This window comes from Colius striatus, chromosome 22 (assembly GCF_028858725.1).
Source record: "Colius striatus isolate bColStr4 chromosome 22, bColStr4.1.hap1, whole genome shotgun sequence".
In the NCBI taxonomy this organism is placed as follows: domain Eukaryota; kingdom Metazoa; phylum Chordata; class Aves; order Coliiformes; family Coliidae; genus Colius; species Colius striatus.
The window spans coordinates 2,253,479-2,272,012 of NC_084780.1; the positions used below are offsets into that span (position 1 = coordinate 2,253,479).

The window sequence follows — 18,534 nt, forward strand, 5'->3', positions numbered from 1 at the left end:
ATGGAGGAGCAGCCAGCACGCCCAGACATGGCTCAAGGCAGCTCCAGCAGCGACTGGGAAGCCACTGCGGCAGGGAGAAGCTTCACCTTGGAGGACTCAGACGACAATCTGACCAGTCTCCTGTGGCTGAAGGACTTTTCCTTGGCCAACACCGGCTTGGCCAAGTCCTCCTGCTGCCTGGGCGGCCCTGACCCCCCCAGCTCTCAGCGCTGCTCCACTTTGGCTGCCCCGTGCTCAGCCCTGGCTGCTGAGCCCGCCTGCGGGGCTCTGTCCCACTCCCCCTGCCAGCCCATCTCCTCCTCAGCCTCCAGAACGGTGCTGAGCCCTGAGCTCGCACAGGACACTGGCCACAGGAGCAACCCTTCTGTCAGGCCACCCTACACCTACGCCAGCCTCATCTGCATGGCCATGGAAGCCAGCCAGAAGCCCAGCATCTCCCTCTCTGACATCTACAAGTGGATCAGGGACAACTTCAGCTACTTCCGACACGCTGATCCCAGCTGGCAGGTAGGAGACTGGCAGAGCTCTTGCCTTTGAGCCCCTGTGCCCACAGGGCTGGGCAGGGCTTTGCAGAGCCCCAGCGTGCAGGGGAAGGGCCTGCGGGGATGCTGGGTGCTGCTGGGAGGAGAGCAGCACGGGCAGCTGCTGAGGAGGGGCTGGGATGGGCAGCAGCTTGGGGCTGAGGCTTTGTGGGCTGGGGCAGGGCAGGAGGGACCCGGGTGGCTCAGCCTTCCCCTTGTGTTCCTGCCAGCCCAAAGCCAGAGCGTGCCAACCATCCTGGGGGCTGCTCCAGGCAGGGCTGGGCACGACCCTGCAACCCCCTGCCCAGGTGTGGCCACCTTGTCCTCAGGCAGGGGGTGTGCAGCAGCTGCTGAAGCCCAGCACAGGGAAGGGAAGGGAAGGGAAGGGAAGGGAAGGGAAGGGAAGGGAAGGGAAGGGAAGGGAAGGGAAGGGAAGGGAAGGGAAGGGAAGGGAAGGGAAGGGAAGGGAAGGGAAGGGAAGGGAAGGGAAGGGAAGGGAAGGGAAGGGAAGGGAAGGGAAGGGAAGAAGGGGACCTGCTGGTTCCTCTCCAGGCTCACCTGGTTCCTCCCCATCCCCTGTGCTGGGGGCACCTACGGGAGGGATTCAGGACAGGAGCTGTGTGCCAGTGGGGTGGTTTCTCCTCCAACTCACGGCTGGATCCTCTCTGTGCTCGTCATGAACTGTGCTTAGTAACAAAGGCAGGAAGGTTTCCAGCCCTTCTCTGCAGAGGGCTGTTGCAGGCAGGAATGCTCAAGGTGTGAAGCAGCCAGGGAAGAACAGAGGCAGCCCGGGCTGCAGGGAGTTTGGGCTGAGGAGGGCAGATGGGGAGCAGAGACATCAGCTGCAATGTGTGACCATTGTACAGTGTCGTTCAGCTGTGGCTGTGCACTGAGCACAGCCTGGATTGTTTGCAGGGATTTCTGTGCTCCTGCTCTTCGTTTCCACTTCTTTTTTTTCCTCTGTTCAGTGTTTTTTCAAATGGCATTTTGTTTAATTTTACATATTTTGTTTTTTCCTTTCTTCCCTCCTTCTTTCTTTTCTCTCTTTCTCTTTCTCTTTTTCTTTTCCTTTACAGTTCTTTCTCCCCTTCTTTCTTTATCTTTGTGACTTCCTTTGTTTTTAATTATATTTTTTTATATTTCATTTTTCCTTCCTTCATTCCTTTCTTTTCTTCTTACTTTTTCATTCTTTCTTTTTTCTTTTTTTCCTTCTTTCTTACTTTCTTTCATTTTATTTCTTTCTTTCTTCCTTTCTTTCTTTCCTTCTTTCTTCCTTTTTTCTTTCTTTCTTTCGTTCTTTCTTTCTTTTTCTTTCTTTTTCTTTCTGTCTTTCCTTCTTTCTTTTTTCTTCATTTCTTTTCTTTCTTTCTTCACTTTTTCTTTCTCACTTTCTACCTTCCTTTCTTTCTTTTTCTGTCTTTCTTCCCTCTGTCCTTTCTTTCTTTCTTTTTCTTCTTTCTTTTTCATTCTTTCTTTCTTTTTTCTTTCTTTCCTTCTTTCTTACTTTCTTTTCTTTCTTTCTTTCTTTCTTTCTTTCTTTTTCATTCTTTCTTTCTTTCTTTTTCTTCCATCCTTTCTTTTTTCCTTGTCTTACTTTCTTTCCCTTTCTTTCTTCCTTTCTTTCTTTGTTTCTTTTTTTGTCTTCTTTCTTTCCTTCATTCCTTTCTTTCTTTCTTTCTTTCTTTCTTCTTCCCTCCTTCTTTTCTTTCTTTTTCTACCTTCCTTTCTTTCTTTCCTTCTTTCTTCCTTTTATTTTCTCTTTCTTTTTTCTTTTCTTTCTTTCTTTCTTTCTTTCTTTCTTTCTTTCATTTCTTTTCTTTTCTTCTTTTCTTTTCTTTCTTTCTTTCTTTCTCCCTTTCTCTCTTCCTTTCTTCCCTTCTTTCTTCTTTCCTTTGTTTCTTTTATTCTTCCTTTCTGTCTTCCTTCCTTTATTTCTTTCTTCATTTCTTTTCTTTCTTTCTTCATTTTTTCTTTCTTTCTTTCTTTCTACCTTTCTTTCTTTTTCTGTCTTTCTTCCCTCCATCCTTTCTTTCTTTTTCTTCTTTCTTTTTCATTCTCTCTTTCTTTTTTTCCTTTCTTTCCTTTTCTTTCTTTCTCCCTTTCTTTCTTTCTTTTCTTATTTCCTTTTGTTTGTTTCTTTCTTTCTTTCTCCCTTTCCATCTCTCTTTCTTCCTGTCTTTCTTCCTTTCTTTTCTTTCTTTCTTTCTCTTTCTTCCTTTCTTTCCTTTTCTTTCTTTCCTTTTCTTTCTTTCTCCCTTTCTTCTTTCTTTCTTCCTGTCTTTCTTTCTTTCTTTCTTTCTTTCTTTCTTTCTTTCTCTCTTTCTTTTTTTCTTTCTTTCTTTCTTTCTTGCTTGCTTTCTTTCTTTCTTTCTTTCTCTCTTTCTTTCTTTCTTCATTTCTTTTCTTTCTTTCTTTCTTCATTTTTTCTTTCTCCCTTTCTACCTTTCTTTCTTTCTTTTTCTGTCTTTCTTTCTTCCCTCCATTCTTTCTTTCCTTCTTTCTTTCTTTTTCTTCTTTCTTTTTCATTCTCTCTTTCTTTTTTTCCTTTCTTTCCTTTTCTTTCTTTCTTTCTTTCTCCCTTTCTTTCTTTCTTTTCTTATTTCCTTTTGTTTGTTTGTTTCTTTCTTTCTCCCTTTCCATCTCTCTTTCTTCCTGTCTTTCTTCCTTTCTTTTCTTTCTTTCTCTTTCTTCCTTTCTTTCCTTTTCTTTCTTTCTTTCTTTCTTTCTTTCTTTCTCCTTTTTTTCCTTTTTTCTTTCTTTCTTTCCTTCTTTCTTTCTTTCTTCCTCTCTTTCTTTCTTTCTTTCTCCCTTTCTTTCTTTCTTCATTTCTTTTCTTTCTTTCTTTCTTCATTTTTTCTTTCTCCCTTTCTACCTTTCTTTCTTTCTTTTTCTGTCTTTCTTCCCTCCATCTTTTCTTTCCTTCTTTCTTTCTTTTTCTTCTTTCTTTCTTTCGTTCTTTCTTTTTTCTTTCTTTCGTTCTTTCTTACTGTCCTTTTCTTCCTTCCTCCCTTTCTTTCTTTTTCTTCCTTCTTTTCTTTCTTTCCTTCTTTCTTACTTTCTTTCCTTTTCTTTCTTTCTCCCTTTCTCCATTTCTACCTTTCTTTCTTTCTTTCTTTCTTTCTTTCTTTCTTTCTTTCTTTCTTCCTTTCTTTCTTTCTTTTTTACTTTCTCTCTTTCTTCCCTTCTTTCTTTCTTTTTTGCTTTCTTTCTTTCTTTCTTTCTTTCTTTCTTTCTTTCTTTCCTTTCCTAATGTCTTTCTTTCCTAATTTCTTTTTTTCCTTTCTTTCTTTCTCTTTATTCTCGTTCTTTCTTTCTTTCTTTCTCCCTTTCATTCTTTCTTTCTTTCTCCCTTTCTTTCTTTTTCTTTCTTCCTTTCTTTCTGTCTTTCTTTCTCAGGCTCTGTTCCTATCAGAGCTCAGCACGTCACTCAGTGCACCACAGCTTATTCTGCTCATCAACCTAAAGATGCCCTGACATTGTTGTCTCATCTTTCTTTGTCCCCAGGGGTCAATGTGCCTTTCCCCCAGCCCCACGCAGCTCGGTGCTGCGGCACCAGCCCAACACTCACCATTGCTTTTACTTTGCTTTTTCTCTTCTGTCTCTAGAGCCACACGGCCTGCCCCACAACAGCCCTGCAAGGAACAGAGAGCCTCACCACCACCGACACCTCCTCTGGCACCTACACTTCCATCCTCAGTGTCAACAGGGAGGTGCAACAGATGCTCGAAGACTTTGAACAAGCCACCAGCAACGAGTCTCTGACTGCAGCGGATGGCAAAGCAGGGCAGAAGCGCAAGAAGCCATCGCCTGCAGGAATGGCGAAGGTGGCTCGACTTTGCAACCCTGCTCTGCTGAGCCAGGAGCAGCAGCCTGAGCTGGGGGCACTGCAAGGGGACTTGGACTGCGACACCACCTTCAACCCCATCCCATGTGATGACTTGGACAGGGAAACCAGCTTCAACATTATTGTGAGCAGTGACTCTGACTCGGAAAGCAGCTTCATCACCATCTCGAACCGTGACTCTCCACTTCTGGAGCTCACAGAACCAAACAGCCCCGCAGAACACGAGCCAGAGCTGACGGCACACGGGCACCACATCCATCAGCTCCAGGATGGCCAGGAGCAGCAGCAGCTCCTCACTGAAGCCAGCGTCAACAACCTGGACTTTGATGAAACCTTCATGGCCACTTCTTTCCTGCAACAGGAGTTGGACAAAGAGACAAACGACTGTCTCTACTGCACGAAGACAAGGATGCCTCTGCCAGCAGCTGAGTGAGTGGAGCACTCTGACATCCCTCTTATCAAAGGCCTGTCACCGAGCAGAGGATGCTCCCCCATGCTGCTGGGACAAGATTTCCCCGAGACAGACACATCCCCAAGAATTTCACAGCTCAATTGTAAGATTAGTCCTGGGAAAGATGGAGGGAGAAAAACCAGCACGACAGGGAGTGTTTGCCAGATCTTTAAAGGCCACGGGAGAAGTCCATGTCACTGTGATTTCACAGCGTTGGCTTTGGCCATAGGCCTGAAATAGTGAGTACCCTTCTCTCTTCTGCGCTGCTGCTTTGCCCTTCCTCCTTGCTTTGTTGATGAGAACATGTACACAGCCAGAGCCATTCAGGAGTTGCTTAGCTACACCAAATCCAACGGTGCCTATTTGCCAGCAGACATGAGTGGAGCAGTCTGAGATCTGTCTTATCAAAGGCCACTCACCGTGCAAAGGATGCTCCCCCATGCTGCTGAGACAAGATTCTCCAGACAGAGACATCCCCAGTGATTTCCCAGCTTAATTGTAAGATTATTCATGAAAAACCAGAGGGAGACAAAACCAGCCCCACAGGGAGTGTTTGACAGGGGCATTTCTCCCATGTGCTTTCAAGATCTTTCTCTATTTTCACATAGTTGTTTTTGACTATAGGCCTCAAATAGTTGATACCCACTCTCTTTTCTTTCAAGGTCCCCTGAAATGCTCTGCTCTGTTCCTTTGACCTTCCTCCTTGTCTTCTTCAGAGTACCTACACAGCCATAGCCATTTCCTTAGCTACACCTTGAATGCAGATGATGACGGAGGGGTCCAGAAGTGTGAGCTTTGGTTCCTACGGCTCTTAAAGCAAAGATTTCTTTCAGGGGCCCTTGGAATGGAATGTATTTCTATTTACTTGTCTGTTGAGTTGATTTCACTTGATAGTTGAGGACCACTGAAGGAAAAGTGGAAAGGACCTGTCCAGATGATACCGACCACCCACAGAGCTGTAGTCACCCTGTGGATGCAGCCCAGCAGGATCAAGCAGCTCCATCATCAGAACACACTGCCAGACAAGAAGCTGAAAATGAGCTGGGGAAGCACAGCATCTGGGTGATGACTCTGGCAGGAATGTCAGGAAGGGGAGGAGCTTACACAGACCAACACAAACTATTGTAGTGGTGCAGGTTGTATTCATTCAAAGATGTAGAGAAGCTGGGTAATGCACGTGCAGAGACATACACAGGCAACACAGCACAACCAACAGACTTGAGTTAAAGCCACCCTTCCTTGGCTGGCTACTTCCTTATATGCTGCTTCTGCCCATGCAATCAGCCAGGACCCAACTGATTTCTTTGCAGCACCTGTTTGTGATAATTGGAGTAGTTTGCGAGCTGCATTAACTTGTCCCTACCATCTTTATTCAAGCTGGCTGCTCCAAGCCACATCTGTGCCTACAGTTCCCCCCTTTTTCTTTTGTGGACCAGCCAGCCTTCAGCAGCACATTTCAAAATTAAAGGTACATGAAGAAAACATCAATATTTTTACCCATGGCCATGAGTTTACAACAAAAGGTCAATAACAGCTACACTGCTGAACAATACAACACAGAAATCCATCAACTCAAACAGAATGTGATGTGTGTTGCTAGGAGGGACGCACACTGGCGAGAAGGGATGAGTTCTCTGTGCTTCCACTGAGGTTTCTCTTCACTGAATGTAGTTTCAGACTCTTGTTTAACTTCTTTAGCATGCTGATCTGTGAGCTGGAAATATCTCTTCATCCGGAGAAAACACACCATTTCTGCTTTCAAGTTTCCATTGGCCATCTTGTGAAGATCTCCAGGTCTTTTAATGTGATGCAGATTGCTGGAGGAATTTGCAGCAGCCACAGCTGACAGGTTTTCCATTTCAATAGGGTGATGGGTTGAGGGTGGATCACTTGGTTCTTTCCTCAAGATTGTTTTCTCCATTGCTCTTACAGTCATTAAGGCCTTTTGGTTGATGTGCCTTGATCCACGTTGCTGGAATCCACCGGGGACCTTGATCTGTAACGCCACAAGCGCAGCCTCTTCCCCACGGGAACAGATCTGCAGGCCCTTGCCACTCTCCAGTGGTGGGATTCTTAGACCAAACTTTAGGTTTGTCAGCAAACTCCAAATGCCGACTCATTTGGGCAAAGTGTGTCAATGCCGGTGCTTCATTCCGGTTTGCCACAGTTCTGAGATGATTCCCTGTAGAAAGGGCTTTCATGAGTCTGTCTTGAGGGCTCACCCCCTCTTCCCCCGTTTTCTGTTTCTCTATCAGCCCCTTTAGAGCTTGGTGAGTACGTTCGATCGTGGCTTGACCAGTAGAGTTCCCTGGGATCCCAGTGGTGTGTCTGACACCCCATAAGTTCAGAAACTCACGTGTTCTACTGCCTCTATATCCCCAACCATTGTCAGTTTTCTCTCTCGTGGAACACCAAGGACTGCAAAGCAACTCCTCCAATGTCTTATGACGCCTCGAGCGCTGTCCCTCGTTAAGGCTGTGGCCCAAACCATGGCCCAATAGGTATCAATAGTGACATGTATTGGTTTAAATCGTCCAAAGGGAGCACAGACTGTGACAGCCCATTGCCATGTTCCTCATGGTGCCAGGCCCCTGGGATTGACTCCTGCTCCTAGGCCAATTTGATTCTGGCATGCAGGCCATGTGGAAACAATACCCTGAGCGTCCCATGTGGTCAGGTCAAAGTGCTTGGCCAGCATTTTCACACCTTGGTGAAAGAAGTCATGTGATGTGTGGGACTGAGAAAATGTGTCAATTCTTGCCCCCATAGGTGTCAATAAAGGAGCTGCCAATATCTTGTCACCAATTTCATTGCCAACTGATGGGCCATCTGTTAAGCCCCAATGGCTTCCAATATGTCCAATATCATACAGTCAGGCCTGTAACGGGTGCTGTTGTCTCACTGGCCCATCTTCCATTTGACATTGAGCAGAAATCAATTTATGGGCCGGATAATGATTATTTGTAGTCCCTGGATGAGACAACAAGGCCACTGTAATTCATCAGACTGCTGCAGTGCCCAGGTCAAGAACTCATCTGTGAGAGGAACGAAAATGACGTCTGCCTCAATCCCTGCTGTTGCCAGCAGACGTTTTCTGCCCTTAACTATTATTTTCACAATGGCCTCTGGTCTCGTGGTGATTGTTTCTGGCAAATTCTATGGCAAAAACATCCGCTCCAGGATGCTCAATGGGTCTCTCGCTCCTGAATCCCATTGCATCAAGAGTGCCATTGCATGCTGGTTTGGCCTGATCACAGCAACGTTAACTGACAAGTCAGGATCATATCAGTGACTGTAGTTATTGACTGTCGTGTTTCCTGCAAATGTGTCACATTTCCTTGCAAATTCCTCCAGCAATCTGCATCACATTAAAAGACCTGGAGATCTTCACAAGATGGCCAGTGGAAACTTGAAAGCAGAAATGGTGTGTTTTCTACAGATGAAGAGATATTTCCAGCTGACAGATCAGCATGCTAAAGAAGTTAAACAAGAGTCTGAAACTACATTCAGTGAAGAGAAACCTCAGTGGAAGCACAGAGAACTCATCCCTTCTCGCCAGTGTGCGTCCCTCCTAGCAACACACATCACATTCTGTTTGAGTTGATGGATTTCTGTGTTGTATTGTTCAGCAGTGTAGCTGTTATTGACCTTTTGTTGTAAACTCATGGCCATGGGTAAAAATATTGATGTTTTCTTCATGTACCTTTAATTTTGAAATGTGCTGCTGAAGGCTGGCTGGTCCAAAAAAGAAAAAGGGGGGAACTGTAGGCACAGATGTGGCTTGGAGCAGCCAGCTTGAATAAAGATGGTAGGGACAAGTTAATGCAGCTCGCAAACTACTCCAATTATCACAAACAGGTGCTGCAAAGAAATCAGTTGGGTCCTGGCTGATCACATGGGCAGAAGCAGCATATAAGGAAGTAGCCAGCCAAGGAAGGGTGGCTTTGACTCAAGGGTGGCTTTAACTCAAGTCTGTTGCTTGTGCTGTGTTACCTGTGTATGTCTCTGCACGTGCATTCCCCAGCTTCTCTACATCTTTGAATGAATATTGCCTGCACCACTACAACACAGACCCCTCCACATCTCTTTCAAGGCTGCCAGCTGCCCCCATTTCCTGCCTTCTCTTGGTCACACAGAAAGCACAAGTTTGGACATAGCAGTGTCACTGATCACAGCCCAGAGGGGCAGCAGCAGAGCTCCGGGACGGGCTAACGCAGCTCAAATGGGGATCTGATCATCAGCTCTGTGCCAGTACCCTCCTGAGTCACAGCACAGTAAAGAGAGGAAAACACACTGTCATTCACACCCAGTCTTCAGCCCAAACAGCACTTTCCGTCAGCCTTTGGATCTGCAAGATGAAGCCTCTGAAGGCTTTAGATCCCAGGTTCAATATTGACAGAGAACCTGCCAAGAGCATTGTCCCCATAGGGAACAAAATCCAGAACAGACCTGCTCTTACCTTGCAGGCCACTGCTCCCATCAAACACACCATCAGGCTGCTGCAGCAGCTCAGCCTAAACTAAAACCCAGCAGCATCAGCAGTGCAGCAGGCCCTGATCAAATGTTTGTCCCCATCTTTCTTCTAAGCCCCACTTCAGTACTGAAGTATTGAAGCACTTCAGAGGCCTATGGAACACAGGAGCATGGCACCATCCTTCCCATCAATGTTAACAAATGCAACATTTGCATTTATGTGGAACACAAATGCTCCCAAGTAACATTTCCCATGGCTTTCACGGGGACGTCTGGTTGGGATCCCATCTGCTTCAAGGGATCCCATTCCAATTAAAAACATGACTTCAATAACATTTGCTCTTGCTTCCTGGGGAAAGGGCAGTGTCCACAAAGCCTTCCAATAGGGCTAACATTGCATTTCAAAGAGAGCACAGCAGAATGAGAAAGAACTGGAATCCAATCCAAGATAGAAGAAGAGACACATCTTCTACCTACTGACCTTGAGACACTTGATCAGATCCCAGTGTGCAAGGAGTTCAGAGCAAAGGAGTTTCAGTGCGTGATCGCCACGGGCATCGTTGTGTGCAAACACATCAGGTGACCACTCCTCTACATTCTGCAAGAGGGGGAAGGAAAGAGAGTGAATGTGCTCATCCCTTGGACAATGACAATTCCATCTCTGACACATCCACAGGGGCAGAATTAGAGTGCTGACACAGCTCCATCCCTTGGGCTACTTTTAGCTTCTTCCAATCCACGTCACCAATGCAGAGTCCAAGTTACTCATCAGTATTTGACAATTCACGCTGAAGAAGTTCCCATTGCAAACAACCAGCAGGGACCGACCCTGACAGCCTTGTTCCTTGCCCAGTGCTGACGACACAGAGCTCAGGATGCCTCTGGTGGAAGCACAGACTTCACCGAACCCTAACCAAGCCCAAACCTGTACAGGATCCTGACCGTCACACAGACAGAACCTTAAATATACACGACTTCAGTGAACCTGGAAATCAAACCTCAACAGGGTCTTAAACACCAGCTTAAACCTTACATGTCTCTGACATCACCTAACACTGAACCAGCCCAAAACCCAGCAGTGCTTGAAGCATGCACCATTCATAGCCCTAAATGGGCAGGATTTGAACTCAGCCTAACCTAGCTCAAGCCCCCAAATCCTAAGCTAGTCCTAACCCTACATATACAGGAGTTCAATTCATCCTAAACTAGCCCAAATCCCAGGGGGGTGGTGCAAACCCAGGCCTAACCTTACATAGATTTAACCTCATCCAGACCCAGTCCAAATCCCAATGAGACTTCAACCCAGTCCTATCCCTGACAGGATTTAACCTAAAGCCCAGCAGGGCTCTAAGCCCAACGCAGCTGTAACGCTCACCCAAGGGGATGCTCAGCAGCTGGGGTTGTGTCTCCACTCAGGCTCATCCCCAGTTTAGAGAGTGTCATTGCAGCCCCAGCTCAGGGCTCATTCCCTCATCTGCTGTGACTCCCTCCTTACCAGGCTGTCTCTCCTCCTCCAAAGGCTCCACCTCTTTCAGGAACTCCTGCCATTGTCACTGCAGCATTGTCCATTGTTCCTGGGACAATGCTGATGCTGATGCTCTGCCCCAGGCAGGCAGCTCCTGGAAGTGTTTGGCTCTGAGGTGAGCAGGGACACTGTGATGCCTGAGGGGTCTTTGTGGGGATGGGATGATCTTCAGAGGGATGAGGTGCAGCTGGAGGGAAGCCCATAAAGCCACGTTTAGGGTCAAACCACTTTCCCCACAGACTGCTGTCCCAGCCAGACACCCTGTGTTTGAGGCAACACCCGCAGCACCAAATCGCCAGGGAACATCTGGTACTAGGCCAGCTCCTTGGGGCTGCAGAGCTTGCTGATCAAGAGCTCCAGCTCCTCTCCAAGAGCATGACTCCTCTTCATTTTGGCCATCAGGCTCTCCCTGGCTTCCTTCAGGATCCTTGAGGAGGAAACAGAAAACTGCACATGCAAGTGACAAACTGAACACCTGATCAGATGGGATGAAGAGATAGTTGCTCTACCAGCACATGTAGGAAAGAGACATTTGGTTTGTTGGGCCGTATTCTGATCCCCCAGTTCTAGAAAGTGTCTGAGGAACTGTGGAGGAACAGCTGAGGGAGCATGGACATAGATCCCGGGGTATAATGCTCGGCCCGCTGGGGCAAGGCAGCCTGGGCTCTAGTTCTATGGATTTGGTGCATGACCAAGAGCAGAGTAAGGGCCGTGATTAAAGTAGTTGCTGCCACGTAGGCATCAGGCCTCGTTCTGTTCACTCAAGGTCGGGCTGTCCTTGGCTAAAAGTGGTAAACATCTTTGAGGAAGGAGAATGTGAACCATGAAGCAGCTTGCTTATGGCAGAAACCGCAAGTGGGATGAACATGAAAAGGTGACCTTGTGTTGAATGACCTATCAGCTGTTGTTGCTGGGCTGCCTTGGAGCCTGTATTGTCTATAAGTTGAAGTCTGTAATAAAGTGAACATTTCTGCTGTCCCTCACATTGAGTAGAGCTGGATTTCTTCCCACCCAGCTGAGAGTCGGATCCTGGGCTGAGAGCCGCAACCTTCGCGGCAAGGAACAAGAGCTACAGCCACATCTCCTGCACGGCCCCCACTCCCTGCCCCAGCCTGACATTGCCTGCTTGGATGTGACCCAGCAGGAACCTGCAGAGGCTTTCAGGAAGACTGAGCTGCTGAGAGGTGGCTGTTGTTCCTCCCTGCTCAGGGAGCTTTGCTCAAGGTGCAGACCTGCCCTCCAACCCTGCTGGGAGGGATGGAGCTTTCTGCTGCAGGCGTGGGAGCTGGGACTCACTTTGTGTTCCTTCACAGTGACTCTCCTGTCATCCCAGATGCTCTTTTGCGTGCTTACAATGCAAAGGAACTCGGTTCATCCAAAAGACCTCTCAGAGTAGCTGCCTTAGACAAGGCCTCTGCAAGTGTTCTTTCACACACCCCATCAGCACGACAGGCAGACCTTGCTGCCTGGGCACAACCCCTCCCCTTTTCTTCTGGGTTTCCATGCAAAGGGAACCTCGGAGGCCTGGCACGTGTCCTCCAGGGCAGGCTCCCAGCACCTCACAAGCCTGTCAGAGGCCTGAGCACGTGCTCCAAGGAAAGGCTGCGGGACCAGGGACTGTTCAGCCGACAGAAGACTGAGGGGAGATCTCACCAACAGCGGGATTTAAAAGGTGGATGTCAGGAGGAACAGGCAGCACTTACTTCTGCTGTCTCCAGTGATAGGACAAGGGGTAATGGGCAAAAGCTGGACCACAAAAAGATCCACTTAAACACAAGGAAAAGCTTCTTGAGTGTGAGGCTGAGGGAGCCCTGGCCCAGGCTGCCCAGGGAGGGGCTGGAGGCTCCTTCTCAGCAGCTTTTACAACCCCACCTGGACACGTCCCTGTGCAGCCTGATCTGGGTGGATCTGCTTTAGCAGAGGGTTGGACTGGATGAGCTCCAGAGGTCCCTTCCCACCCCCACCACTCTGGCATTCTGGGACTCCTTCGAGCAGCTCTCTCGGCACGGTTCGGCACTCCCTGCCTTTCCTGTCAGGATGAGCAGGCAGACAGGGCTGGGGCACCCCAAGCACCCACCAAAAGCTACAGACACGGCAGGGGCAGCCATCACCTTTGCAGCAGAGTGCTCTACGGCCAGTGGCTTGGGCCAGAGAATTACAGTAGCAAAGGCCACAGGGAAATGCTTTGGATGAGCAACACACAGGGTGTGTGGGCACTCTCTGTGGACACTCTCTGTGTGCACTGGCTGTGCAGGATCTGAGCAGGGTCACGGCAATACGAGGTGGCAGCCACGTGCATGTCTCTCACCCATTCCAGCACCACAGGATGACAGCCTCCAAAGCCTTGACAGGCTCCTGCCTACACTTCCCATGCCCCACACAACAGGGCTCATCTACTCATTTAGCACTCATGCTCTGTGTTAAAGACACAGGTCCCATTCCAGCACTCATTCCATGAAAGCCTGGTGGGGAGCAGACTTTGCTGAGCAGACAAAAGCTGAGAGCAGAAACTGAGGCCATATGAAAGTGAGAGGGCAGGTGTCCCAGCCAGGGCAGCAGGACAAGCTGCAGACTGGCAAATATCACTCAGCCTCACCATCTTCTCCCCGCTTTTTCACACAGGGCACTCAGAGAGAAAATGGGGAGCTTTGCCAGAGACACATCAATTCTCTGCACTGGGACAGAGAGGCTGAGTTTAGCAGCTGCAGTGCAGGAAGAATTAAGTACTCTATGGGCAGCCTATGTGACTTGCACAAGTATTTGCATCCTTTGGTGTATTGCAAGTGTGCTCTTGTACAAGCACCTTGAAACATGGGCTTTGGCTGCTGCTCTGCTGCCTCCCTTCTGTGTCACCGTTTGTGTCCTATGGACTTTGATCACTACATTCTTCTAGTTCTAAAAGCATTTCTCTCTCCCCTGTTGCTGAGCCAAACATCCTGCCTGCACTAACAACAGCAGCCTAAAGGCCAGCTCACACTTCAGCAAGCTCAAGGACATCTCCTGCTTTCCATCCACACAAATGTGCACTTGCTTTTGGGGAGGCACAATCCTCAGCTGGAGAAAACCAGACAGTGACACTGCAAGGCAGTGTAATGGAAAAGGTCGTGTTGGTTAATCAAATCATGACAGAACAGTTGTGCAAGGAACCGTTTAAAGTCATTGTAAAAGTCTGGTAAAACTTTAACTGTAAAGCTTCTACAATGTGCACAGCTGCAGTTGGCTGAGATGCTTATAGCAGCTACAATAGGTTGCGCATGAGCTGATAAGGGCCGGGAGAAGAGTTCATGAGCGGGCCACTAGAGGAAGACTACTGACTTCATCCCAGCCACCATCCTACGACCACCAGGAGGCAGAAGAAGACCGCCCAGTCCAAGATGAGCACATGCGCAGAGTGCACCAGGGAGCGATGCACCCGACTGATCAGGACTGTATAAAGGGACTGTGATACGGGAGGGGGCTCGTGAGTTGTTGGTGAGCAGAGTCTCCCAGCCGCCCAGCGCTGTTTTGCTTATTTGCCACTTGCTTAATAAATTTGATCCATGAGTCATTTAAATTGGCCAGTGAACTTTATCACAGCAATTTATAACAATTGCTACAGTCCCCTGTGAAAACACAGCATGTCTCGACACTGCACCAGTGTTCTGTGACATCATAGAATATCTATGTACTGGAAGGGGGCTGTGTGACATCATAGAATATCTTGGAAATGCAACATTGCTCTGTGAAATCACAGCACTGCAGGACACTGCAGCGGGGATCTGTGATGTGACGGTACCACTGGGCACTGCAACAGTGCTCTGTGAAATAACAGCATATGTGCACATTGCAACATGTCTCTGTAACAGAAAAGCACATCTGGGCTTTGCAGCAGGGCTGTGTGACATGACAGCACATCTGGGCACTGCAACAGTGCTCTGTGACATTACAAAACACCTGGGCACTCCATCACTGCTCTGATATATAATACCATATCTGGGTGCTGCAATAGTGCTCTGTGATATTACAGGACGTCTGGGCACAGTAGCACTGCTCTGTCACTTCACATAATATCTGGGCACTGGAAGGGGGACTCTGTGGCATCACAGCACATGTGAGCACTGCAACAGTGCTCTATAACATCATATCACAACTGCATATTGCTACAGTGCCCTGTGACTTCACAGCATATCTCGACACTGCACTAGTGCTCTGTGACATCATAGCATATCTAGGCACTGGAAGGGTGCTGTGTGACATCATAGGACATCTTGGAACTGCAAAAGTGCCCCGTGAAATCACAGCACTGCAGGACACTGCAACAGGGTTTTGTAACATCACATCACACTTGACACTGCACCAGTGTTCTGTGAAATCACAGCATTCCAGGACACTACAGCGTCGTTCTGTGACGTCACAGCACCACTGGCCACTACAACAGTGCTCTGTGACACCACAGCATCTGTGCACACTGCAATTGACTGTGTAACAGAAAAGCACATCTGGGCTTTGCAGCGGGGCTGTGTGACATGGCAGCACATCTGGCCACTGCAATAGTGCTCTGTGACATTGTTATGGTTTCACATGACAGCCTTTTCTGGTGAGGGGGAAGGGGCTGTAAAGGTGGCTCCTGTAAGAAGTTTCTTGCAACTCTCCCCAGCTCTGAGCCAGACCCACTTCTGGAGTAGGAACAGTGACAGAAACAACCATGTGGACTCCAAGGTCAGTGATGAAGGAGAGGAGGAGATGTGCTGGAGCAGAGACTCCCCTGCATTCTGTGGAGAGAGCTGGTGAAGCTGAGGTTTATTTTCATTTCTTTAAAGACCCAGCATCGACGGTAGACACTCATTTTGATACTGAGCCCGTATCAGGGGCAGAGTCTCATTTTGATAATGAGCCCGTATCAGGGGCAGAGACTCACTTTGCTAAAGCTGGCCCCGGACCAGGGCAGCAATTCACTTCATTAAAGGCCCCGAGCCAGGGGCAGTGACTATGGCTGGAAGAGGCCGTGTCCCGTGGGGGGGACCCAATATCCACAGCTGTAACTGTGGGGAGGAACCCACACCAAAGCAGCTCATTAAACTTATGCCCAGAAGAGGCCTTGTCCCAAGAGAGAGACCCTGCAACTGCAGAAACTGCAGCCGTGGTTAAGAATCCACGCCAGAGATATTCACCAAGGACTGTGTCCCATGGGAGGGACCCTGTATGGACAGAAGCTGCAGCTGCAGGGAACAACCCACACCAGAGAAGTTCATTAAGGGCTGTTTCCCTGGGGAGGAACCTCGTGTTGGAGCAGGGGAAGAATGCCAGCAGTCGTCCTTATCTGAGAAGTCAGAAGCAGCAGAGCCCATCTGTGAGAGACTGACCACATCCCCATTTCCCTGCCCCCCTGAGCCATTGAGGGGGAAGGAGAGAGAGCTGGGGAGCAGTGAAATGGGCTGGGGAAGAAAGGAGGGATGGGGGAGGGAGATCTTAAAGTGCTGGTTGTAATTCTCCTCATCTTGCTCCCTTTTTGCTTTTATTCCATTCTATTTCTTGTAGAATAACCTTTCCTACGTTCCTCTCAAGAGTACTGGAGTCTGTTTTGCCCAGAAGCGTAACTGGCAGCCAGCCCTCCCTGCCCTTGTCTTAATCCACAACAAGCTCGCTTATCTTTTTACTCCCATTTCGCTGAGGTCTCCGCCATCCTAATGAGGATGGGGGTGAATGGGGGCACCGAGCAAGAGACTGTCGTGGTGCTGCTGGGCTGGCTGGGCCAAACCACGACAGGACATCTGGGTACTGTAGCAGTGCTCTGAGACATAATATCTGGGCACTGAAATGGGACTCTGTGGCATCAAAGCACCTGTGGGAACTGTAACAGTGCTGTATGACATCATATCACAACTGGAGGTTGCTACAATGCTCTGTGACAGCATATCTCGACACTGCACCAGTGCTCTGTGACATCATAGCATATGTAGGCACTGGTAGGGGGCTGTGTGACATAATAGAATATCTGTGCACTACAACAGTGTTCTGTGAAATCACAGCACTGCAGGACACTGCAGCGGGGTTCTGTGATGTCACATCACCACTGGGCACTACAACAGTGCTCTGTGACATCACAGCACATGTGCACACTGCAACAGGACTGTGTAACACAGCAGCACATCTGGGCTTTGCAGCGGGGCTGTGTGACATGGCAGCACATCTGGCCTCTGCAATAGTGCTCTGGGACACCACAGGACGTCTGGGCACTGTAGCTGTGCTCTAAGACATAATATCACATCCTGGCAATGAAACGGGACTCTCTGGCATCACAGCACATGTGGGCACTGAAACAGTGCTGTATAACTTCATGTCACAACTGCACATTGCTACAGTGCTCTGTGACATCACAGCATATCTCGACACTGCACCAGTGCTCTGTGACATCACAGCATATGTAGGCACTGGAAGGGGGCTGTGTGACACAGAGAACATCTTGGCACTGCAGCAGTGCTCCCTGAAATGACAGCACTGCACGGCACTGCAGCAGCGTTCTGTGAGGTCACACCACCACTGGGCACTGCAACAGTGCTCTGTGACATTAAAAGATGTAGAATCATAGAATCATAGAATAATAGACTGGTAGGGGTTGGAAGGGACCTTTAGAGATCATCTAATCCAACCCCCCAGCAGAAGCAGGGTCACCTAGATCAGGTCACATAGGAACATGTCCAGGCGGGTCTTGAAGACCTCGAAGGAAGGAGCCTCCACAACCCCTCTGGGCAGCCTGTGCCACTGCTCCGTCACTCTCATGTTGGAGGCCTGTGGCCAGTGGGGTTCCACAGGGATGGGTTCTGGGGCCAGTGTTGTTCAACGCCTTCATCAAGGACCTGGATGAGGGGACAGAGGGACCCTCAGTGAGCTCCCTGCTGGCACCAAACTGGGAGCACTGGCTGATTCACCAGAGGCTGTGCTGCCAGTCAGTGAGAGCTGGACAGGCTGAGAGTTGGGCAGAGAGGAACCTACTGAGGGTCACCAGGAGTAAGGGCAGAGTCCCCAGCTCCAGAGAGACAGGGAACTGCTGGAGAGAGGCAACACAGGGCTGCTGAGATGCTGAGGGGATGGAACGTGTGTGTGAGGAGGAAAAGCTGGGAGGGCCCTGGGGCTGTTTAGGTAAGAGGAGACTGCAGGGGGTTCCCATTAATACTGACAGATATGTCACTGGTGGGTGTCAGGGGGCTGGGGCAACACTTTTGTTCTGTTGTATCCAGTGACAGGACAAGGGCTGATGGAAAGAAGCTGCAACACAAAATGTCCCATTGAAACATGAGCAAAAGCCGTTTCCCTGCTGAGGTGAGGGAGCCCTGGCCCGGGCTGCCCAGGGAGGCTGCGGAGGCTCCTTCTCGGCAGGTTTCCAAGCCCAGCTGGACACGCTCCTGTGTGACCTGATCTAGGTGGGACCCGCCTGAGATGGGGGTTGGGCTGGATGAGCTTTAGGGGTCCCTTCCAACTGCCACCATTCTGTGACTCTTTTTAGGAACGGCCCTTCCAGCTGCCACCCTCGGGCGATTCTTACGCCTGTGCCCAGAGGTGATGATGCTGCGGGGCGGGAGCGGGACCGGGAGCAGCGGCAGCCGCGAGACAGGCGCCGTTTCCCCGCAGCCGCCCCGCGGACTCCACTTCCCGTCAGCGCCCGCGCCTCGCTGTCGCGCAAAGCCGCCGGCGGCAGCCGCGGTGCCTGACGGGAGCTGTAGTCCCCCGGCGGCGCCCGCCA

The 18,534-nt window shown here is 49.2% G+C and overlaps 1 protein-coding gene across 1 annotated transcript; it reads left to right on the plus strand.

Annotated features, from left to right (window-relative positions):
• On the plus strand, positions 1 to 18,502 carry LOC133627574 (forkhead box protein J1-B-like). The gene is made up of 3 exons (XM_062013854.1): positions 1 to 507; positions 4,127 to 4,794; positions 18,298 to 18,502. The coding sequence occupies exons 1-3, from the start codon at positions 1 to 3 to the stop codon at positions 18,500 to 18,502; spliced, it is 1,380 nt and encodes a 459-aa protein (XP_061869838.1).
• The last annotated feature ends 32 nt before the right edge of the window (positions 18,503 to 18,534 follow it).